Source organism: Sorex araneus, chromosome 3, assembly GCF_027595985.1.
Source record: "Sorex araneus isolate mSorAra2 chromosome 3, mSorAra2.pri, whole genome shotgun sequence".
Lineage (NCBI taxonomy): Eukaryota > Metazoa > Chordata > Mammalia > Eulipotyphla > Soricidae > Sorex > Sorex araneus.
This window is the reverse complement of record NC_073304.1, coordinates 213741391-213763457: the sequence shown is the minus strand read 5'-3', so window position 1 is coordinate 213763457 and position 22067 is coordinate 213741391. Positions and strand designations below refer to the sequence as shown.

General features: G+C 60.8%; 1 protein-coding gene across 2 annotated transcripts in view; it reads left to right on the top strand.

The window, feature by feature from the left end:
- Positions 1 to 1869: 1869 nt before the first annotated feature.
- The window catches only part of ITGA3 (integrin subunit alpha 3), a 33701-nt gene continuing 13503 nt past the window's right edge, over positions 1870 to 22067 (top strand). Inside the window, exons 1-15 of one of the 2 annotated variants that reach the window (XM_055133675.1) lie at positions 1870 to 1984; positions 2448 to 2680; positions 9493 to 9620; positions 9958 to 10037; positions 11911 to 12160; positions 15503 to 15589; positions 15926 to 16133; positions 16578 to 16774; positions 18844 to 18932; positions 19046 to 19182; positions 19327 to 19413; positions 20778 to 20845; positions 20917 to 21053; positions 21667 to 21816; positions 21912 to 22009. In XM_055133675.1, coding sequence (XP_054989650.1) covers positions 2472 to 2680; positions 9493 to 9620; positions 9958 to 10037; positions 11911 to 12160; positions 15503 to 15589; positions 15926 to 16133; positions 16578 to 16774; positions 18844 to 18932; positions 19046 to 19182; positions 19327 to 19413; positions 20778 to 20845; positions 20917 to 21053; positions 21667 to 21816; positions 21912 to 22009 — 1925 coding nt within the window. In that variant the 5' untranslated portion in view covers positions 1870 to 1984; positions 2448 to 2471. Of the gene's footprint in view, positions 1985 to 2263; positions 2681 to 9492; positions 9621 to 9957; positions 10038 to 11910; positions 12161 to 15502; positions 15590 to 15925; positions 16134 to 16577; positions 16775 to 18843; positions 18933 to 19045; positions 19183 to 19326; positions 19414 to 20777; positions 20846 to 20916; positions 21054 to 21666; positions 21817 to 21911; positions 22010 to 22067 lie in introns of those variants that run through there. The other variant, XM_055133676.1, reaches the window with a different exon arrangement.

Below are 22067 nucleotides of genomic sequence, written 5' to 3'. Positions count from 1 at the left end.
CCAGGGGGGACCTCTGCCGACACTACGGTCTACCCTAGTCCCTGCCCTCTTGAAGGGACAGGGTGGTGGTGGTGGGGGGGGGATGAGGGGTCAGCTGCTGGCCTGGAGAGCAAGACAACTGTTGGGCTTCCTTTTGGGTCAGCTTCCTGTTGCTTGACCCCAGATGTCTCCTGACCCCTAGAGGTCCCCTCCGTCAGGCGGGATGTGGAGAGGCTGGTGGCTCTGGGAGGCGCAGCTCAGGAACAAATGTCGTTTCAAGGGCAGGCAGGGACAAGTGTCCTCTCCCCCAGCTCTGCAGCTAAAGCTGTTATCACAGCTGCTTCTGTTTAAGCATGTGTATCTGCTGACCAACATCTGTCTGGAGTTTGCTTCTTAAAGATACAGCGTTGGTCAGTCGAGGCCTGCCTCTGCACCTAGCAGGTGAGGGGCTGGAATGCCCAGGTTCCCCTGTCAGTCTGATGAGAAGTGAACCCTGAGGATAAACGTATCACTCAAGTCCCTTCACTGGCTCCACATCTCACTGTGGACCCCTGATTTCAAATTCTTCTCCTTTGGGGGCGGTGGTTGTTTGGGGGCTACATTCAATGGTGCTCTGGGCTAACTTCTGGCTCTGAGCTCAGGAATCACTCCTGGAAGAGCGTACGAGGCCATATGGGGTGCTGGGGATTGAACCCGGGTCGGATATGTGCAAGGTAAGCGCCCTGCCGGCTGTGCTATCTCTCTGGCCCTTGATTCTTCACCTTAGAAAGGTCTCCCAGTTACACAAGGCTCAGGCTCTGCCAAAGCTGGGTCTGGCCCAAGTATTGTACAAACGTTAATTATTAGCATGAGCAGCCAAGAAGGGCTCTGGGGTCAAACAGCACAGGATTACAGTCCCAGCTGTGTGACCTTCCCCACCTTGCTTAACCTCCCCAGGGGCTCAATTTCCTCTTCTCAAAATAGAGATAACACCTCAAAGGTGGCTTGGAGGATTTAATGTATTAATATCTGTAAAGCGCTTAGCAGAAGGGTTTTCCACACGTTTGTTGTTTTCTCATTATAAGCCCTTGAAGATAAGTGCTCCAAACGGAAACTTCAAGGGAGTGAGCCGTGAGCACGGCAACTCCCCGGCCAAAAGGAAGAAGGCTCGCTTGAGCCCAGAGAAATCGGGTTCTTCTGCGGCGATAAGGGAAATCTAAGTGCCAGCCAGGAAAGTGGACAGTGACCGCCTGAATTTTCCTTTCAGTTTAGATTCTTCCGCGCAGAGGCAGCCCTTGGCGACCCGCCCACCTGCCTCTACCTGGCACCACCCATTGCACACCTGCGTTCCGCCCAGTCTTCAAAAGTCTCTGGGAATGGGAGGAGTGGGAGGAGGAGACGCGGGTTCCGCTGGCTCGGGGCCCTGGAGGCTGGGCTGAATGAGCCAGACTCCAGGGGCCGGCTTCCAGGCCACGCGGTGTCCGCCCTCCTAGGAGAAAGGACTCTCTTTCACGTCCCTTGCAAGAAAGCGCCACCAACGACGCTAGTGACTTTAGCCATGCCTCGCTCCTTATTCCCACCGCTAAATATCTGGGGTCGGGGTGGGGGGGCCCTCCGGAGAGACTGCTCCCAGCTAGGATCAGGGTGGGTGGAGCGGCTGGGCAGGGAGAGAGAAATAAATCTCCAGCGCGCAGAGGCTGAATGCGAAGGAGTAGGGGGGAAAAAAACAAAACAAAACAAAAACGGAGACATCAAAGCCGTCCTTCCCGGTCTCACAGCCTGTCTGGGGACCAATCGGGTGTCGCTGGGGTGTGCGCGCGGACGTCGATGCCCAGATGCGCCAAGCGCCAGGGCGCTCCGTGCCAGGGCGGGCAGGGTGGCTGCGCCGGGCAGGGCGGCCTCTCCGGGCGCAGCGGCAGGAATACACCCCGACCCGACCCCCGGTCCCGCCCGGACCCCCTCTGCCGCCCGGAGGAGAAGCGAGGGGCCGCGAGGGGCCGTCCGAGGCGGTGGGGGCCGCGGACAGGTGTTTAGGGGGGTGTAGGGCGGAGCCGGGTCGGGAAGGATGAGGCGGGCGGGGCCGCGCTGCGCCTTTAAGAGGCGGCGGCGGGCGCGGGGACCTTTTCTCCTTCCCCGGAAGGAAAGCGGAGCCGGGTCCGGGCGCGCAAGGTGGGGAGGTGCGGGGCAGGGCGCGGGGAGGCGGGGCGCGCGGCCCGGGACCCTCCCTCTCGTCCCGCCGGTGCCGAGCGGCCGCCCAGGCCGGTGCGCGGCGCTCGCGCGGCCGAGGGGGCGCGGCCGCGGCGGGGCGGGCGGGGCGGAGCGCGCGGGGCGGGTGCCCGAGTCGGGTGCGGGCGGGCGTCGGGGCAGGCGGTGGACACCCGCCGGGTCCGGGAGGGCGAATCGGAGCGCGTCCCCCCGTGGCAGAAGCGGAGCGGGAGCGGGCGAGGCGGGGAGCAGGTGAACAGGTCCCCCCCCACGCACACCCCCAGCCCGCCCCCCGCCAGCCCCCGGCCATGGGCCCGGGTCCCCGCCGGGCCGCGCGCGCCCCGCGCGCCCGGCTCTGCGCCCTCGTCGTGCTGATGGTGGCGGCCGGCGGCCGCGTCGCCTCCGCCTTCAACCTGGACACCCGGTTCCTGGTGGTGAAGGAGGCCTGGAACCCTGGCAGCCTCTTTGGCTACTCGGTCGCCCTCCACCGGCAGACGGAGCGGCAGCAGCGCTACCTGTGAGTGGGGCTGGCGGGGGGCGCGCGGCGGGGGCGGGACCCCCCACCCCAGCCGGGGTCGGCGCAATCCGGGCGGCCACCCGCCTGGAGATGGGGATGGAAGGGGGCGGGACCCGGGAGCCCGCTGGCTGCGGGCGGCTGGGGTTTGGCGGGAAGCAGAAGATGGGTGTGTGGGGGGGTGGGCAGTAATCACCGGCTACTGCTGCTGACCTGGCCAGAACCCTGTCTAGACGCGGCCCCTCGGCCTCCTGAGCCTGACTGAGCACGGAGGAGAAGTCCCCGTGCGCAGGTCCCCTTCCTGTCCTGCTGTACCAGGCGCCTCTCTGCAGGCTCCGGGGCTGCAGGGGAAAGGGGAGAGGGACACCTAGGGGAGCCCCTTTCCGCTTCCCTAGGAAGAGGCTCTGAACATGAGCGTTTAGGCGCCCCCCACCCCCGCATCTCCCAGTTTCTCTGCAGAGCCGGCCACACCCTCCGCAGAGCGCCTGGGCGCCTTCTCCCGGCCTGGCGGTTGCCGAGAGCGAGGGGATGGGCCCGAGGGGATGGGCCCGTCTGGGCGTCTTGGAGCTGTCCAGGTGCTCCTTCTGACCCCTATAGGGTGGGGGGGGGGCGCGGATGGGCTGTCCCAGCCGCTGCCTGGGTCTCCTCCCCCACCCCCGCGTGACCCCTCCCTCCCACCAGACATCTTCCTTGCATTCCACAGATTCATGTTGAATCCTCGACCCTGAGTGTGTTTGTTTTGGTTTGAAGAGGGAAATGGTGTTTTTCTCTTCTCTTCTCCTTCCCCAACAGCTGCAAGGAGGAGGGGGCAAGGGCCCTGCGCGTTGGAGAGGGGTGGGAGATCAAACCCAGCTGCTCAGCCCCCCCTGCGCCCCACTCCCACCCGCAGATGCAGGGCCCCCCCACTCCTACCCGCAGATGCTGGGCCCCCCCACTCCTCCCCGGTGTTGTGTCCCGGGGAATGGGGGGCTGCCTGGGGAGGGAAGGCCACCACCGGCAGGCTCCCGCTTCCTCTCTGCATTGGGGCAGCTACCAGAAATCCAAAATCCACAGGCCTAGTTTCTAACCCCAGGGAGCCGGAGAGGATGGTCAGACAAAGAGTGTGCTCCTCATTTCCTCATTTTGGTTTCTTGTTTGCCTCACTTTGGTGGGGGAGGTGGGAGCCACCCGGAGGGCGGCAGGCACAGGCTGTGCTTGTGAGACCCCAGGAGGCCAGGCGCTAAACAGGAGCCCCGGGTTGGCAGGCTGTTGGCAGCCCTTGGAGCTCTCTCCCCGCCCCAGATAAGGGATGTGCTAGAACTCCAGCTCTGGTGGAGGCCCTGAGAGACTTGAGGAAGCTTACACAGTCCAAAGTCCAGACTCCGTTCCAGCAGTGACCACGTCCTGCTGGCCCAGCCCCTGGCCCAGCCCCCGCCCAGGCTCCTACCTGAACTTGGCCATAAGTCCACGGAACTTCCCCAGAAGCCGCCGCTCTCCTTCCCAGCCTGATCTTTGTGATTTTGACTTGGGTCTGGTCTAAGCTGACCTTCCTCTAGACGGACCCCACCTGACCATCAGCACCGGTTCCCCTGTTGGTGCTCTTTTCTGTCAGCCTAGAGAAGATCCTTGTTTAATTTTCAATGCTGAACCTTCGGGCTCTAAGACAGCCACTTTTGAAGAGATCAGACTGGAAATCAGAGGAAATAGGATTCTGGCCACACCGCCCCCCCCACCCCCGGGCTGCGTGACCTTGAGCAAAAGCTTCCTTTTCGGGACCAGTTTTCCCCATTGTTTGGACCCAGGTCTAGATCAGAGGGTCCCAAGCTGAAAAATACACTCAGAGCCTGCCCTGGAACTCTGCCTTCCTTAAACAGACAAATGGAACGGCCCCCACCCACCCACCTACCCGCCTTCCCCATCATGGTACCCAAGGCTACTATACTGCCTTCCGGTTGGTTCCAGCATTCCGGGGCAGGGGGGCGGGGAAGGGGGAGTGATGTCACCCACTTTGGGACACATGGACCACATCTGCTTCTTCCTGCCTCTGTTGGCCACTCAGAGGCCAGCTGTGGAGAGAGAAAAGGCTCCAGCCTCGAGGCCTGCCCTGGGACCTTCCCACCAGCCAGCCCTCGATTCCTCAGGGAGGGTCCGGCCCCCTGCAGGGGAAGGCTGGGACAGTGGCCTTCAGCCTGGGCAGTGTGTATCAAATGCTCAGCGTTCGCCTGCTGCGACGCCAAGGGCCCTGTGTGCGGGCCATGACCTGGCTGTCTCTCCTTGACCCCGAGAGCGCCTGGCAGAGAGGCTGTGCTCTTCCTGCTTGGGGACACCCCAGCAGGTTCTGAAACAAAGGAACCCGGGAAGGCAGGTGGCTCGGGGTTTCCTCGGGGATGAGGGGGCCGGTGGTGTCTGTCTCTTGGCTCAGCGCAGCTCTCCGAATCTGCTCACTGGTGTCGGGGCAAGCCAGCTGGGCTGCTCGCGCGGGCGGCCAGCTGTGGGGCCAGCTGAGCGCAGCTGCCTGGGCGTAGGGCCCCGGGGGCGACAGGTCCAGTTGCCATGTTGTATTCTAGTGGGCCTCAGAGTCCTTTCGGAGGGCCGGAGGGGGAGCCTTTGGGCCCCAGTAAGCGCTGAGCCTGAGGCTGAGAGGCTTTCGGGAGAGGTGGGGACCCCTGGAGGTGCCTCGGACCCCCGAGTGTCTGTTCCGGAAAGCGCCCGGCTCCCGTCGTCCTCCCAGAGGACGCCTTCTTCTAAAAATGGTTAAAACCCAGCCTTGTGCCCTCGCCTGCCCCACGGGCTTCGTCTCTGGACCGAGGTTTTTTTTCTGCCCACGGCCTCAGCGGCTCACCCCAGCCAGATCCCCATTCCTGAGGCTCTGGAAGTGAGCACTGTGGAGTAGAAGCGAGAGGCCGGGACCCCGGGGACAGGAGAAGGACTTAACTCCTCCGGGAACTGGTGGTGGGCCACCCCGCCCCCACCGCCCGGGGCCCCCAGTCCGCCGTCCCCTTCCTGGGTGAGGTGGACTGTGGGTGCTCGCTCCCGTCTCACCCCTGCCTGGAAATGAGGGTGTCTGGGCGGCAGGAGGCGGGGAAGGCTGGGGCATGGCGAAGATGAGGTCATGGCTGAGGCAGGCAGGGACGAGCGTACCTGCCGTGGGCTCCTGCAACACGTTTCCCCGCGCGGGGCAGACGCCTGGCAGCCCGCGAGGCTCGTGCCAGAGGAAGCGGCGCTGCAGCCGTAGCCGCCGGCACCAGGCCTTGCGTGCTGAGGGCACTTCCAGTCCACGCGGCCGTGCCAGGGAGCTTCAGACTGGCGGGAGGCCGGGGGGAGCCTAGCCTCGTAGGAAAGGAAAATCAGAAGAGGGGCTCGACCTTGCCTGCCTGCATGGGCCGGGGGGTCGGTGCCCACCGCGTCGAGCGGGATGGAGGGGAGGCGGTGTGAAGAATGGCTGCAGGGGTCCGACAGGGGCTGGCGCTATGGTGCCAGGCAAGGGGAAAGACACACCGTGTTCTTTCCACCAAGCCTCTCTCTGCATCTCTGGCTTCCTCCGGCTTGTTGCTCCGGTTCTTGGGCTGAGTCACCAAGGGGAGAGAGGGGGCTGGGTGGGCAGCAGAAGTAGGGGAGGGGACGGGAGAGGGCTGCTGTTTCAGCTACCACGGGAGCAGGCTCTGGGGAGATGGTTAATTCGGGCAGCAGGATTGGCACAGGGCTGGGATCCAGGCGTCTGAGAGCACGGCCCCCCTCCCCGCCCCCCAGCTGGGGACTCAGAGCCCGCACGGCCCCTCCCCAGCCTGCTTCCCGGCCTGGAGTGGAGGCTGGCCAGGACCCTGGCCGCTCTGCCGGCCTCATTGTCCCTCGAAGTTCATGGGAATCTCCCCCTGAAGCCCTCCAGGGCCCCCTGAGAAGAGGCATCGGGGAGGTAGACCCTGACTGACTCTTTCTCCAGTTTTTCCCCGGCCCGCTGCCCCGCGGGGACTGTCTGCTCTTTGGGGGCAGCTGACCGCCAGCCTGAACACTTCCAGGCCCCGACCCCCTCAATCCCTTGGCGTCTCCACTTCTGTGTTTTCTGCTTAGTGGCTCCGTTTGCTGTGAACTGGCTGGGGAAGAGGGCGGTCGGGGGCGGGGGGGTAGCAGGGCAAGGAGGTGCTTCTCCCTGACCGAGGCACGGCGGGAGGGGGGCGCCCAGAGACCCGGAGGGGCTGTCTGAGCAGATCAAAGGGCAGCTGTTGGTTGCCCTTGAAGGGCTGTTTCACTCAGGGGCTGGTCTTCCGGCGCCCCCATCACCCACCTGACTCCAGGAAGGCGGCTGTCTGCCATCTTCCTTCCTCCCAGAGCCGCCGGGCAGCCCCTGGACGGCTGCGCCACCCTGGCTGGTGGTCTGGGAGGGCTGGGTGTGCAGCCCCAACAGAGGGTGTGGGTGCTCGCTTGCGGGTCGTTTGCATTGCCCTCCTGCCCCCTGGCTCTCCCTACCTGACTGCTGCTGACGCTGAGCCCGGCCCCCTGCACCCTACCTACCTTCCCCCTCCACGCCCAGGCCTCTGGCTATAGACCCATTGGATCCCGGGCTGGGAGCCAGAGGGCCTTAAAGGGCCTCCGCGCAGGCCAAGTAGGAGCTAAAAATACTCTAAGGGGGTTGTGGGGGTGGGATGGGGGGGGCTCCCTGTGGAATCTGGGGGGAGGGGCTGGGATGTGGGGCCAGAATTAGGGCACTGGCACTGCCCCGTTGCCCATCAGTGGGCACGGGCTGATGCAGGGGGAGGGTGGGGAGGCAGGGGATTTATTTCAGTTCAGTGGCCACTACCCAGGGCCAGCCCTGTCCTCAGGGTACCCCGCAAAGCCTTATAAGAGGAGGGGTCCCTCCGTCGCCTCTGAGACTAAGGGGTTGGGAGGGCCTGGCCGTTCTGCTCCTCTGCCCCCTGCCAGGGCAGCATGGGCCAGTGGCCTGGCAGCAGCACTTGCTTTGCCTCACACGACCGACCGACCGGGAGTGCAAGCTGGGCTCCCCAGAGACCCCGCAGGGCCACGGTAGCCACACCCCTGCCTCCTCCTCCAGCCAGACCTGGGCTTCTGCCCTGGAAGGACCTGGGCAGCCCCGGCCAAGCCCACACTTGGAGCTCGCTGGTCCCCACCTCCTAAAAGTGTTCCATCCCCGTCCCTGCCCCTCCCCCACCTCTGCTCCAGGTTCCCCAATGTGGGGGGGGGGGCGGCGGGAGGGCAGGGGGTGGACGGACATTCCTGGGTTCTGGAAAGGCCAGTCCCGGGGCCAAAAGAAATCAGAACATGGGTGCTCCCTTCAGCTGTGGTTTTGCACCCAGAAAGCCCCGTGGCTGCATGAGACCGTGGACAGGCTGGTGGGGGCACAGCTGCCGTCCCCCCTTCACAGAGGGAGAGGAAACTTCCCTCCAGGCTCCAGGGACCCCAGATGTTGGCCTTAGGCTCCTGCAGAGGCTCCCGGCTTCCTCCTCTCCCCCACCACCGGGACAAACTGTCCTCAGGGAGTGAGTCACGCAGTGGACTCGCCCTCCCGGGCCCGTGCAGGTGGCTAACTGCCACCCACCTGCTCCGGGGGCCAGCGGCGGCGGCTGCACCTACCTGAGGTGAGGCCGAGCTGTGCTGAGGTCCCGCCCCTTCCCCCTGCGCCCTGCAGCGGCGCATTCCTGACACCCCGTGGGCGGGCGGAGGCGCCCAGGCCCCGGCATGCCCAGGCCCTGCCCCACCCGCTCCCTGCACAGGTCCCCGCAGGGCTGTTGCCAGGCACCTCCAGACTCTGGCAGGAGCCCAGAGCCCAGGCGGGGAGCCTCGGGGGAAGGGGGGGACGACTGCGTGGCCGGGGCCAGGTGCGGGGACCCCGGAAGTGGGGTGGCCCCCGCTGAGCACCCAGAGGCTGCGTGGAGAAGAAAGGATAGGGTTCTTCGGACGCGGGGCTGGCAGCGTTCGGGGTGCAGGTGCTGTGCACCCATGTCAGGCCTCCATGCAGGTGGGCTGTGGCGGGCTGAGGGTTTGCCTCCATCACACGCCCCAGGAGCCCCTCCTGAGATGTGATGTCAGGGGCGAGGCCCGCCTCTCCTGGTCCAGTCTGGGCAGGGTGCTGGGCCCGAAGCGTTCTGCAGGAACGTGGGGACTGTGTCGTTAAGACGAGCAGGAGGCAGGGGCGGGGGCAGGGTGCCCGGAAACCAGGACTGTGGTCTGGCCCACCCCACACTCACGTCCGCCGTCCAGGAGCTCGGCCCTGGGGATACTCAGTGCCCTACCCCCTCCCCCAGCCCCGAGGTGCCCATGTCAGGTGGGGTTGGGCGAGATCCTTCTGGGTCGCTGTGGGGCCCAGGCCACCCTCCTGCCTGCCTCCTGCATCTGGCCCAGAGGCCTGCCTGGTTACTTTCTTGCTAGAAATCCTTCTGCGGCCTCTGAGCCCACCCTCCCCGGCCCCAGGACTCAGTTGTCCCCAGGGCCTGACAGCCACTGAGTCACCGGCTTGCTCATGCTTCCTGGCTGTGGACAGGCTGTACCTTCGCTGGAAGTGCCTTCCGCTTCTCTCCACCTGGGGAACACGCTTCTCCCCACACCCCGTCCTCCACTGCAGACCTGGGGGGGCACTGCCCCCGCAGAATCCGGCCCTGCTGCCCTTTCCTGCAGCTGACCATGGGTGTCTGGCTCCTTCCTGCCCGCCTCTGCCCTGATCCCTGCTAGAGGGCAGTGCCAGGGGTCATCTCCACTCTCCACCCCCTGCGAGCACCTGGCTCGCAGCAGAGCGGGTGTCCAGGACGCTCCGGCTGAGGGCTTGTTTGATGCGCCCGTGGGGAGGAGAGCCCAGACCCACCTGCCCCCTTGCCCCCCACCCCCAGGCTCCTCGCTGGCGCCCCCCGGGACCTGGCCGTGCCTGATGGCTACACCAACCGCACTGGAGCCGTGTACTCGTGCCCCCTCACTGGCCTCAAGGACGACTGCGAGCGGATGGACATCACGGAGAAAAGTGAGGCACAGGGCCGAGGCGTGCTGGAGGGTGGCATGGAGAGAGAGGGCAGGAGGGGAGAGGGGACTGGCCCGGGCAGGGCCCAGCTGCTTCTCACCCAGCACAGAAGAGGGGGCCGCGGAGAGCGGGGTCATCTGGGACGAGGTGCAGGCTGCTGCTGGGGCCAGGGAGGTACCCTGTGTGTGTCTGTGTGTGTGTGTGTGTGTGTGTGTGTGTGTGTGTGTGTGTGTGTGTGGCGGGCATCCCAGGAGGGTAAAGCCTGCCCGCTGGAGGGCCCGGGCACTGGGAGGATGGTGTGCCCTGACTCAATGATCCCTCCGTGTCATCATCCCTGCAGGTGACCCGAATCACCACATCATTGAAGACATGTGGCTGGGGGTGACCGTGGCCAGCCAGGGTCCTGCAGGCAGAGTCCTGGTGAGTGGGCAGCCCCTCTCGACCCAGACACACGCCGAGGTGCTAGGGGAGAGACGGGGTGGCAGAAGAGGGGGCTTCAGGCTGGGGGCTGGGGTCTCGCCCATGCTCGAGTGCAGTTGTGGGGCGCTGTGGGTACCTGCCTTTCTCGTGGGGTGGGGGCCGGTGATCTTCCAAGGGCTAGCCCGGCCGGGTTCCGTCTGATTCACCCACATCCTCCCTGCACACACCCCTGGCCCCCCCTCACCCGCGAGCCCTCCGTGGGAACTGAGCAGAGAGCATTGGGAACTCCGACTCCGAGGAGGGAAAGGGCAGCGAGGCCCTGAGGCGGTGTGGGCTGGCACGCTCCTTCCGGGGAGGCGGGCGGAAGCGTTGCAGCCCCGGGAGCCCGGATTATGTGGCTCATGTGTGTCGAGGCCTCTCCCTGCTGTCCGCTGGCCCCCGTGCCCACATTCTTCAGCGCTGGTATCAGTTTCCAGGTTGATGATACAGCCGAAAAGGAAAAAAAAAAAGATTTGTTCTTTAAGTCACATGAAGTTCAGGCACCGCAGAAATGCAGAGTTTTGAGGTTGCGATCGGTTTTGACCAGTTATGCACACGGGCAGCCAGTACCCACGGAGGAGCAGGAGCATATTTGCTGCATTGCAGAGAAACTGTCCCCTTCCCATCAGTGGCCACCCACCCCCTCCCCTAGCCACCGTGTGGTGACGTCTGCGCCCCCCCATACTGTTTGTCTTGGTTCATGCAGACCAAGACCTCTGGTGCCCCCCTGCATGGCTCCTGAGGGGGGTGGGGTAGGTTCCAGCCACAGTGGCGTCCCCTGCAACCCCCCTCGTGCCTTCACACCACGTTCTACTGTTAGCAATGACTCACATCAGGAAGGGGGGCACCAGGGCAAGAGAACCAGAACCGAGTCTGTGTCCGGGTTTTCCCTAGCACCCAGGCCGTTCGAAAAGCACCTCCATTGCCATTGCCGGGGTTCTGGCGGGTGGGCGAGAGGCGGGACAGCCCAGCTGCAGTGCTCAGAGCAGGCCCACAGTCTGGGTTGGCCCCTTCTCCGTCTCTACCCAGATGTGGGGTCCCAGGTTTGTTCTCCGTGAAAGGTCCCCCACCCCCCACAGGGGCCTCGGAACACTTAGAAGTGTGACTGTGTGAGCAGCAGGCAGAAGGGCTGCCCCCGTGCTTGTGGCTCTCACCTCGTGGTGAGGGCAGGGTCCTCTGGCCACTGCAGAGAAGCCGTCCCTCTGTCTGCTCTGCGTCTAGCTCCTCGGAGACCCAAGAGCGGAACCCCAAGTCCCTGCGTCCTTTTTCCTTTCCCTTTTTTTTTTGACTTTTTGGGTCACACCTGGTGATGCACAGGGGTTACTCCTGGCTCATGCACTCAGGAATCACCCCTGGCGGTGCTCGGGGGACCATATGGGATGCTGGGGATCAAACCCGGGTCAGCCGCGTGCAAGGCAAACGCCCTACCCGCTGTACTATTGCTCCAGCACCTTTCCCTTTCCCTTGGGCCAGGCTGTCAACCCCCACGCCATCCACCTCTGCAGAAGGTGCCCCTAGGGGCCAGAGTGATACTATAGAGGGTGTTTGTCTTGAACGCTGCTCACCTGGGTTCCATCCCTGACATTCCGTATGGTTCCCCAATCACCACCAGGAATAATTCCTGAGTGCAGAATCAGGAGTAACTCCTGAGCATTGCAGGGTGTGATCCTTCCCCAAAAGATAAAAGAAACAAAAAGTGTGCCCCCAGCCCTCAGATTGCTCTGTGCCTCTGAGTGCAGGGTGCAGGGCGGGGGTGGGGGGTGGCGGCTGGCTGCGCCACTGTCCCAGCCCCCGCACGGTGCTCAGGCTGTGTGTGTTTGGGGGTGGTCCCCAGGTCTGTGCCCACCGCTACACCAAGGTGCTGTGGTCGGGGGAGGAGGACCAGCGGCGCATGGTGGGCAAGTGCTACGTGCGGGGCAACGACCTGCAGCTGGACTCCCACGACGAGTGGCAGACCTACCACAATGAGATGTGCGACAGCAACAACAACTACCTGCAGACGGGCATGTGCCAGCTGGGCGTCAGCGGCGGCTTCACCCACAACACCGTCTACTTCGGCGCCCCCGGGGCCTACAACTGGAAAGGTGGGGGCCGGAGGAGGGCGCGGAGCGGGGGTGGGGGTACAGCCCCTGTCCAGATGGTTGCCAGGACAGCCGGCCCACCTCCCCCACCCCTCAGGCGGGAGAGACGGGTCCCCTGTGCTACCACTCAGCTGTTTTTATTTTATTTTATTTTATTTTTAGGATTTTTAAAATTTTTTTTTCTTTTGGGGTCACACCCGGTGATGCACAAGGGTTATTCTTGGCTCTGCAGTCAGGAATTACTCCTGGTGGTGTTCAGGTGACCATATGGGTTGGCCGCGTGCAAGGTAAACGCCCTACCCGCTGTGCTATCACTCCAGCCCCCACTCAGCTGTTTTAAAGCACTTACTTTGCATCTGGCTCTGAACACATCTTCACTCTTTTTTTTTTTTTTTGGTGGGGGAGGAACCACACCCAGTGTGCTCAGGGCTCACTGCTGGCTCTGTGCTCAGGGATCACTCCTGATGAGGCTTAGGGGACCATACAGGGTGCCAGGGATCAAACCCAGCTTGACACATGCCAGGCAAGTGCCCCGCCTGCTGTATTATCTCTCCAGCCCTCTCTTTACTAATTTTTAACATAGACTCCTGAAGGGTCTGGGAATTCAGTGTTCAGAGGCATCCCGGGTTCAAACTCTGGCACCACGTGGGCACCCAAGCACGCTGGAGTGGTACAAACAGTCTTCAGCATGGCAGGGCCAGTGCATCATCCTTGCTACCCGTGTACTGAACTGCCAGCCAGGTTGGCAGAGTCTCACCAGATGGTCACCAAGTGGCCCCGATCCCTGATCTCTGCTTGGGGTCAGGGGAGGAGGAAACAAGGAAACGAAACAAGGAAACCAACAGAAAAGGGGGCAGGGAGCATGCTGGAGATATCAGACTGTGGGTGGGGCACTTGCCTTGCACACGCCTGACTCGGGCGCAATCCCTAGCACGACATATGGTCCTTTGAACACCACCAGGAGTGAGCCCTGAGCATCTCTAAAGGAGCAAAGCACAAAAAATTATGAACAGGAAAACTCACAAGGTAGGGTATATACCCATTTTATAGAAAATGAGTGTAATAATACTCATATTATTTCTACTGAGACCAACGGGAGTTGGGAAGCCTAATTTGGATCATGGATTTGTCTGACCCCAGTTTAACCACCTGTAAACTTGAAAAACGAATACAACAGGCTCCTTGTGGCAGAATTAAGTCATGTGGTCAGATCTGGTAAAGCGAAGAGTGAAAGAGTTCCCCTTCCACTCAGCCCTGTCCTGCCGCTGCCCACAGCAGCTCTTAATTAAGTTTCTTTTGTTTGTTTGTTTTTGTTTGGGGGCCACACCCAGCGGTGCTCAGGGCTTCTTCCTGGCTCTGCACTCAGGGATCACTCCTGGTGGGCTCAGGGGACCACTATGGGGTGCCAGGGGTTGAACCCAGTCAGCTGCGTGACGGGCAAGCCCCTACCCACTGTACTGTCTCTCCAGCCCCTCTTCTTTCTGTTGTTGGGTCACACCAGGTGGTGCTCAGAGCTGCTCCCAGCATGCAGCTCTCAGGTCACTCCCGGCAGTGCTTGGGGGACCATGTGCTGCTGGGGCTGGACTCCAGGCCTCCCGCAGGTGGAGCCCTTGCTCAGCCTGCTGTGCTCCCTGCCTGGACCGAGAATCCTTTTTTTTTTTTTTTTTTTTTTTTGCTTTTTGGGTCACACCAGGCAATGCACAGGGGTTACCTCCTGGCTTTGCACTCAGGAATACTCCTGGCGGTGCTCAGGGGACCATATGGGATGCTGGGAATCGAACCCGAGTCGGCCGCGTGCAAGGCAAATGCCCTACCTGCTGTGCTATATCGCTCCAGCCCCTGGGCCGAGAATCTTACGTTATGTTTCTTCTGGAGCCATCCTGGTTGATTTTTTTTTTTTTCTTTATGGGTCACAGCTGGCAATGCACAGGGGTTACTCCTGGTTCTGCACTCAGGAATCACCCCTGGTGGTGCTCAGAGGACCATATGGGATACTGGGAGTTGAACCCGGGCTGGCCGCATGCAAGGCAAACGCCCTACCCGCTGTACTATTGCTCCATCCCCCCGGGTTGATTTTTGATTGCTCAGGCATCGCGCAACAGTCCCACTAACTACATGGTTCACTCCCTCTCTCCAGCACTCAGAGGTGGAGGGGACTTTGCGAGTTTGTCCACAGAGTTTGTCTTGTTTGCAGGGGGGGCAGCTGCAGAGTTGGGTCAGACATCCACAAGCAACACTCATCTGTAGTTTTGCCCTCTGAGGATTTAATTACCCCCAAAAGCATTGCACACAGTCAGGCATTTTGAAGGAGGGGAGAACATCCACAGAGCTTTTCTTAGAGCATGGTGTTGTGAGGTTTGGTTTCTTACCAGACTTTTGGTTCTCATTGGGAACCTATTACGGTGGAGACTTCATAAACCCTCGCAGGGGGTATATAGGGGAAACAGTATAGACGGGGATTGCCATGGTCCATCATTTCATTACCTGGGAGGGGTCTCGGAGCATCTCCCCCACATGGTAAAGGGGGTGGGCATGCTGTATCTTGCCACAGGCTGCCTCTCTGATGTCTGACAGCTCACACCCAGTCTCTGTCTGTTGGCCACAAAGGGATGACACAAGTCATCCCTCTCCTAATATCTGCACCTTTACTGTCACAGAATCAGCAGGTAGAGGGGAGCCCCAAATCTTCTCTCTCTCTTTTTTTTTTTTTTTTGCTTTTTGGGTCACACCCAGGGATGCTCAGGGTTACCCCTGGCTCTGCACTCAGGAATTACTCCTGGTGGTGCTCGGGGGACCATATGGGATGCCGGGAATCTAACTCGGGTCAGCTGTGTGCAAGGCAAGTGCCCTACCTGTTGTACTGTTGCTCTGGCACCCCCAAATCTTCTCTTGACTGCCAGGGTGGCATGGGGGTTAGTCGCAGACCTCTGAGAAGACCTCTTTGTCCTGTCTCCCTGGTCCTTCAGAACCTGCCTTTCCTCCCTGTCCCCAGCCAGATCTCTTTTTGACAGCTGACCCTGGGGTCAGGCCGGGTTGGAAGCCTCCACCTACCTCGGGGCAGGACCAGGGGAAGCTAATGGCACAGAGCCCAGCCTCAGTTCCAGGAGCCTGGTCCACTAGATACCAGCCCACTCTCCGCCCCTCGCTGCACAGTTTGGAGCCTCATTTTCCTCATCTGCAAAATGGGGTCATAATTCAGCCTCATTGAACTGCAAAAGAGGATCTGCAGATGAGGAAGTGCTTACTAATAAAATGGTTATTATCCTCTCTGTCTGGGAGGTGGGGCTGAGCAGAGTAGGGAAAAGGGTGGCACCTTACGCTCCTTCTCCCCAAATCCCTGTCAAGGAAACAGCTACATGATTCAGCGGAAGGACTGGGATTATTTTGAATATAGTTACAAGGACCCGGAGGAAGAAGGAAACCGCTATATCGGTGAGTCTTTCTGGCGGCCCACTGGAGGGGGCGGGGGTTGGGGGGAGGAAGGGGTGCATTCCCAGCCCTCTGGCCTGGAAGAGCAAGGCCAGGATGTCGGTTACCTAGTGGCTTTTAGTTCAACTAGCACATACTTATTGAGCACCAACTGTTTGCACCAAGAGGCAGAGTCCCTCCCCTCACAGAACAAGAGTCCAGCGCATGGTAGGACTGGGGGCATCAGGGTCCACGTTCTCGGTCAGTTGGGAACTGAAGACCAGGTGATGGTGTGGAGGCTTGAGGGAGCCCCAGAGCTGAAAGGGACAAAGCTTACTGACCACCGTCTTCCCGTCCCAGGGTACTCTACACAGGTGGGCAGCGCCGTCCTGCACCCCACGGACATCACTATCGTGACCGGTGCCCCGCGGCACCACCATGTGGGCGCTGTCCTCTTGCTGAGCCAGGAGGCGGGCGGAGACCTGCAGAGGAGGCAGATCCTGGAGGGCACGCAGGTGGGCGCCTATTTTGGCAGCGCCCTTGCCCTGGCAGACCTGAACAATGATGGGTGAGAATCCAGGGATGTTCACCGGGGCCAGGGAGAACGGGGACAGGGACAGATCAGCCCACGGCAGGGCGGAGACGTGGAGGTTTCCCCGCGTGCATTTGGCTGTCATTTGTCGGGATTTGCACGTCCGTGCCCTCTGGTGGCCTTAGAATAGTGTCTTACGGGATTCTGAGCATTTGCCTGTTATTTGCAAGCCGGGTGCATTTCATTGTCTTATTATCTCTGCCCTTTGTCTGACTCTCGGGGGCATGCCCTGTGCTTGCACGGCTTCTGTCTGACATGTGTCTTCACAGGGAGGGGTCATGAGGGCATTTCCATGTCCTTCCCATGACCCCTGGCCAGAGGTGCCACCAGCAGAGCTGAGTGCCTTCCCTGGCACAGCTGGCTTACGGGGGAGGGGCTGGCCTCACACCCCCCGTTCCCCCGTCCTTCTCTCTCCCACAGATGGCAAGACCTCCTGGTGGGTGCCCCCTACTACTTCGAGAGGAAGGAGGAGGTAGGGGGTGCCGTTTATGTCTTCATGAACCAGGCAGGCACGTCCTTCCCTGCCCAGCCCTCCCTCCATCTCCACGGTCCCAGTCGCTCCGCCTTCGGTTTCTCTGTGGCCAGCATTGGTGACATCAACCAGGACGGATTTCAAGGTAGGGGCCAGACTCCGCCCCCGCATACCCAGTGACAAGGCCAGCTGCACGCCACACTTGACAGGACCCCACAGGAAATGAAGAGGGGCCCGGTCTCAAGGGCTCTCAGGAGGGAAGTGCAGGGGGCTCCAGAGGCAAGCTCGGAGGGCCTCCTGGAGCGGCGGCCTATGGCTGGGCTGGGTGTACACAATGTCGGGGGACAAGGGGGTGCAGCCTGAGGGTAGGATATGTGCCTGTAACCCAGTTCTAGCCACCATCATGGTAAAGATGAACCTGCAAGACAGATGGGAGTGTGAGGCGGGTGCTTTGGAAGTCAGGCAGAGGAATGGGGTCTTTATATTTTGGTAATAGTGTGGGGGATGGTCCTGAGGGAACAGGGTTGGGAGATGATAGCTGTATATCTTTTTTTTTTTTTTGGTTTTTGGGTCACACCTGGAGATGTACAGGGGTTACTCCTGGCGGTGCTCGGGTCGGGGGACCATATGGAATGCTGGGAATTGAACCCGGGTCAGCTGCGTGCAAGGCAAACGCCCTGCCTGCTGTGCTATTGCTCCAGCCCCCGTATATCTTTAAAGATGGTTCTAGAAAGATAGTGGGAAGCAAGGCTAAAAGAATTAAGAGCAGTAGTGTAGGGGCTGGGCATGTGGCTACATGGTAGAGTATATGCCTGACACATGTGAGGCCCTGGGTTCAATTTCTGACATTGCAAAAATAAATAAAGAAGAAAATCAGTAATACAGTGTATTGGGGCCTGGAGCAATAGTACAGCGGGTAGGGTGTTTGCCTTGCAAGTGGCAGACCCAGGCTCGATCCCCAGCATCCCATATGACCCTCCAGTTTGCAGGAGCAATTCCTGAGCACAGAGTTAGGAGTAATCCCTGAGCATTGCTGGATGTGACCCAAAAACCTAAAATAATAATAATAATAATAACATATATTGGGGGCCACGAAGATAGGAGTAACCCTTGAGCATTGTTGGGTGTGACCCAAAGACCTAAAATAAATAATGTGTTCTGTTGGGGCCACCAAGATAAATCAAGTGGTAGAGCACCTGCCCATCAAGTATAAGGCCCTGAGTTCAATCCCTGGCACAACATGGCCTCTGGGGGGCTGCTGGGTGTGGCCCCGATGGTCCCCATGCACTGCTGGCCACATCAGGACAGTCTCTGCCAGAAGTGGCCCCCAACTCCCTTGCACTACCAGATGTTGGCCCCTGTTACAGAATATATAAGCAGCCCATCAGGTGTGGCACGACAGGAGCTGGAACCCGTGAGCCGTGGAGAGAGGGGCCACCACCTGTGCTGTGTGGGACTTAGGGTGTTAGAAGAGGGACAGACCAAGGGCTTGGACTTGATGGGGGCCCCCCCGGCAGGCCTGGCAGTCCCCAACAGCCTCCCAGACAGTTTCCCAGAAGCTCGCTGTCAGCCATGGGGAAGAGGGAGGAGCCTGCAAAGGGCCAGAATAGGTGCCAGAAAGTTCCATTAACTAAGACAAGGGCTATGGGGGCCTGGGGCTCCGCCTCCGCTCCCCGCAGAGCTCTCTGGCCAGCGGCTTTCCCACACCAACTTAGAGCTCAGAAGCACTGGGGAAGGGTTCCTCATTGTTTGTTTGGCTTTGTTTTTAATGCAGTTACATACTTAAGTCTTGCCATTTAACACGTTCACTCTAGGCCTGTCACTAGCACCCAGCTGTGTGCTGGAGACGTTGGCCTCAGCTGTCGCCTTTCAGCTTCCTAGTGGCTAGGGAATTCCGGGGTCTGAGCCCTCATCTATAAAGCGGGGGGCGGGGGGGGGGGCTGCAGGCCAAGGTCACTAGAGGAGGCAGGTGCCTGGGGGAGGGGTCGGGAGCATGGTGGGAAGGAGAATGCCGGACCCACTGGCACAGAAGGTACTCAGGTGCCAGTGGCCCCAGTGCTCCCCATAAGCCCCCCCCATGCTTGGTCCCTCATGCTCAGAGCTTGCTGGCAGAGTAAGGTCAGTGCCAAGCTGGGCTCTGTGGCCTGATTGAGGGGGTTAATGGTGATGTGGGGTCCGCAGCCCCCAGAGTGACCCGCTGCATCTCTTCCCCAGACATTGCAGTGGGAGCCCCTTTCGAGGGTTTGGGCAAAGTGTACATCTACCACGGCAGCTCCAGGGGGCTCCTGAAACAGCCCCAGCAGGTATGGAGGCCCAGGGGAGTGAGAGGGCACCCCTTGTTTCCCTCACTGCCCACCCTCTGCCCCCTGAGCTCACCCTGCAGGCCCTTCTCCCCACCACTCCCATCTGTCCCCAGATCATCCAGGCTGAGCAGCTGGGACTGCCCGGTTTGGCCACCTTCGGCTACTCCCTGAGTGGGCAGATGGACGTGGACGACAATTTCTACCCCGATCTGCTGGTGGGGAGCCTGTCGGACCGCATCGTGCTGCTGCGGTGAGCCCCCCTCCCCCCCGTGCATAGGGACCTTGTCGCCTCCAGCCCCGTGGGCGGAGCACCCCACGTTCATTTAGCTCCAGCACCTGCCCCAGCCCGGCCTGGGCCCGGTGAGCAGCCCTGATGTTCATGTTTTCTGTGCAGGGCACGGCCTGTCATTAACATCCTGTACAGGACCTTGGTGGCCACGCCATCCGTGCTGGACCCTGCACACTGCACAGATACCTCCTGGTGAGATCCCCCAGCCACCCCCCTTCTCGATACCTCACCCAGGGGCCAGGCAGGTCCTGGACTCCCCCCAACCACACCCTGAGGACTGATTCTTTTTTTATTTGTTTGTTTTGGGGCCATACCCAGCGATTCTCAGGGCTTACTCCAGGTTTGCACTCCAGAATTACTCTTGGGGGTGCTCTGGGGACCACATGGGGTGCCAGAGATTGAATCCATGTCGGGCGCGTGCAAGGCAAATTCCCCACCTGCTGAACTGTCGCTCCAACCTTGAGCACTGGTTCTCGAGGCAAGCATGACCCTCCTTATCCAGCCTTATGCAAGAGCAAAATTCCTTGCAGGAGATGACAGGGGAATCGGGTGCAGTACGGCATGGTGGTTAGGAGTGAGCTCTCTAGTTTAAGCCTGGCTCACACCCCAGCCTTATTGCTGCTGTCATAGGTAGGGACACACTCTGGGGAGTGAGCTCCCAGGAGAGAGAAGAGGGAAACTCAGGAAACAGCTGTGGCAGAGAGCTGCCATAGAGTCTCCCCTGTAGAACAGTGAATGCGAATTAACGGTGCAGGGGCCAGAATGATACTACAGTGGGCAGGGTGCTTGCCTTGCAGGCTGCAGACCCAGCATCCCATATGATCTCCCGAGCCCCGGCAGGGGTGATCCCTGAGCACAGAGCTAGGGGTAAGCCCTGAGCGCCAGCATGTGGCTCAAAAACCAAAAAAGAGGAACCAGCTCACAGGGTGGCTATAATAATTACATGAGGGCCAGAGTGATAGTACAATGGTAGGGGTGTTTGCCTTGCACTCGGCCGACCCACGTTCAATCCCCAGCATCCCATATGGTCCCCCGAGCACCGCCAGGAGTAACCCCTGAGCATCGCTGGGTGTGACCCAAAAAAGAAAAAAAAACTACAGGAGGCCAAACAGAGCCCTGAGCAGTGCTGCTGGAAGCTCCTAGTAGCTCTGATGGTGAGAATGATGGTGAGAAGCCAGGTGGCTGTGGAATGAGGGGACTGGGGACAGGATGGGATCAGGAAGCAAAGGGAGACAGGGCAGAGGAGTGGGTGGTAGCAGAAATCGACTAGGACCCTGCAGGAGGTCGAGCTGGGCCTGCCACTGATGACTTCCAGGAACTCCTTCTGATCTCAGGGTCTCAGTTTCCCCATTGGCGACCTCTCACCCTATTTTCAGTGGTCCTAAAGAGAGCTGGGAGAGTAGAGGCCAGGACATCCCAGACCTGTTCCCTTCTCCCCCACTTCCCAGGGCCCTGGTTTCTCCTTGCCCCATACAACAGGTGAGAACCAGGGCTGAAACCTGGGGCTGACTGTGACCAGGCCCCTTCTCTACATTTCCGCCCCCCTGACCCAACAGCTTACAGGTGGAGCTGTGCTTTGCTTACAACCAGAGTGCTGGGAACCCGAACTACAGGCGAAACATCAGTGAGTGCTGGGGAACAGGGCATGGTGGGGTGTCTCACTCGGCTCCTTGCTAACCTGCCCACCCCCTCTAGCCCTGGCCTACACGGTGGAGGCCGACCGGGAGCGCCGGCCACCCCGGCTTCGCTTTGCGGGCAGCCAGTCTGCTGTTTTCCATGGTTTCTTCTCCATGCCCGAGACGCGGTGCCAGCACCTGGACCTGCTGCTGATGGTGAGGAAGGAGCATGGGCTGGACAAGGGCTCCATCACCCCTGGAGTGGGGAATCAGAGTCCCCCCAGGCCAGAGATGGAAGTAGAGGAGGATGACCTGGAAGGCCTTAGGTCTTAAAGGGGTACAGTGCACCCCACTGGGTGGGAGCTAAAGGGCTCATCATCTCCCCAAAAAGTGAACATGCCAAATTTGAACCAGCTCATCTTGGGGAGAAAGGTCCAGAGTGAGGCGTAAGCCCCACCCCACCTAAAGGCAAAAGGGTAGAAATGGAGGGGGCTTTTCCAGCATCCCATATGGTTCCTAAGCGCCACCAGGAGCGATCCCTGAACTCATGAGGCAGGACTATCCCTGGAGCACAGCCGGGTGTGGCCTCCCCAAACAAAAAGGATAGAAAGCACCCCAGGACCCCAGTCCTGCCCCCTCCCAGAGTGGTCTCTAATGGAAGCTATCCCTCTTCTTGTGGATTAAGGTGGTAGAAAGATGATCAGGCCAGGGAGGGCTCAGTCTGGTGACTTGGGGTGTTTTCAGGGATGGAGGGGACTCAGGGTCATGTGAGGTTTCTACCTGAAGGGGAGGGCAGTGCAGAATGCGACCACCCCACCCTCCTTCCCAGGACAACGTCCGTGACAAGCTCCGGCCCATCATCATCTCCATGAACTACTCTCTACCTTTGCGAATGCCCGAGCGCCCCAAGCTGGGGCTGCGGTCCTTGGACGCCTACCCGGTCCTCAACCAGGCGCAGGCTCTGGAGAACCACGTCGAGGTAGGTGGGGCGAGGGGTGGGGGGCGGAAGAGTGGAGCTGGGAGGGCTGGAGGGCGAGATCGTGGGGGGGGTCCCACATGTTCGTCCATCCCCAGGTCCAGTTCCAGAAGGAATGCGGGCCCGATAACAGGTGTGACAGCAACTTGCAGATGCAGGCAGCCTTCATGTCGGAACAAGGCCAGCAGCTGAGCAGGTGCGCTCTGGCCAGTGCTTGGTCCACCAGGGATAGGGCGGGGCTTCGGGAAAGGGGC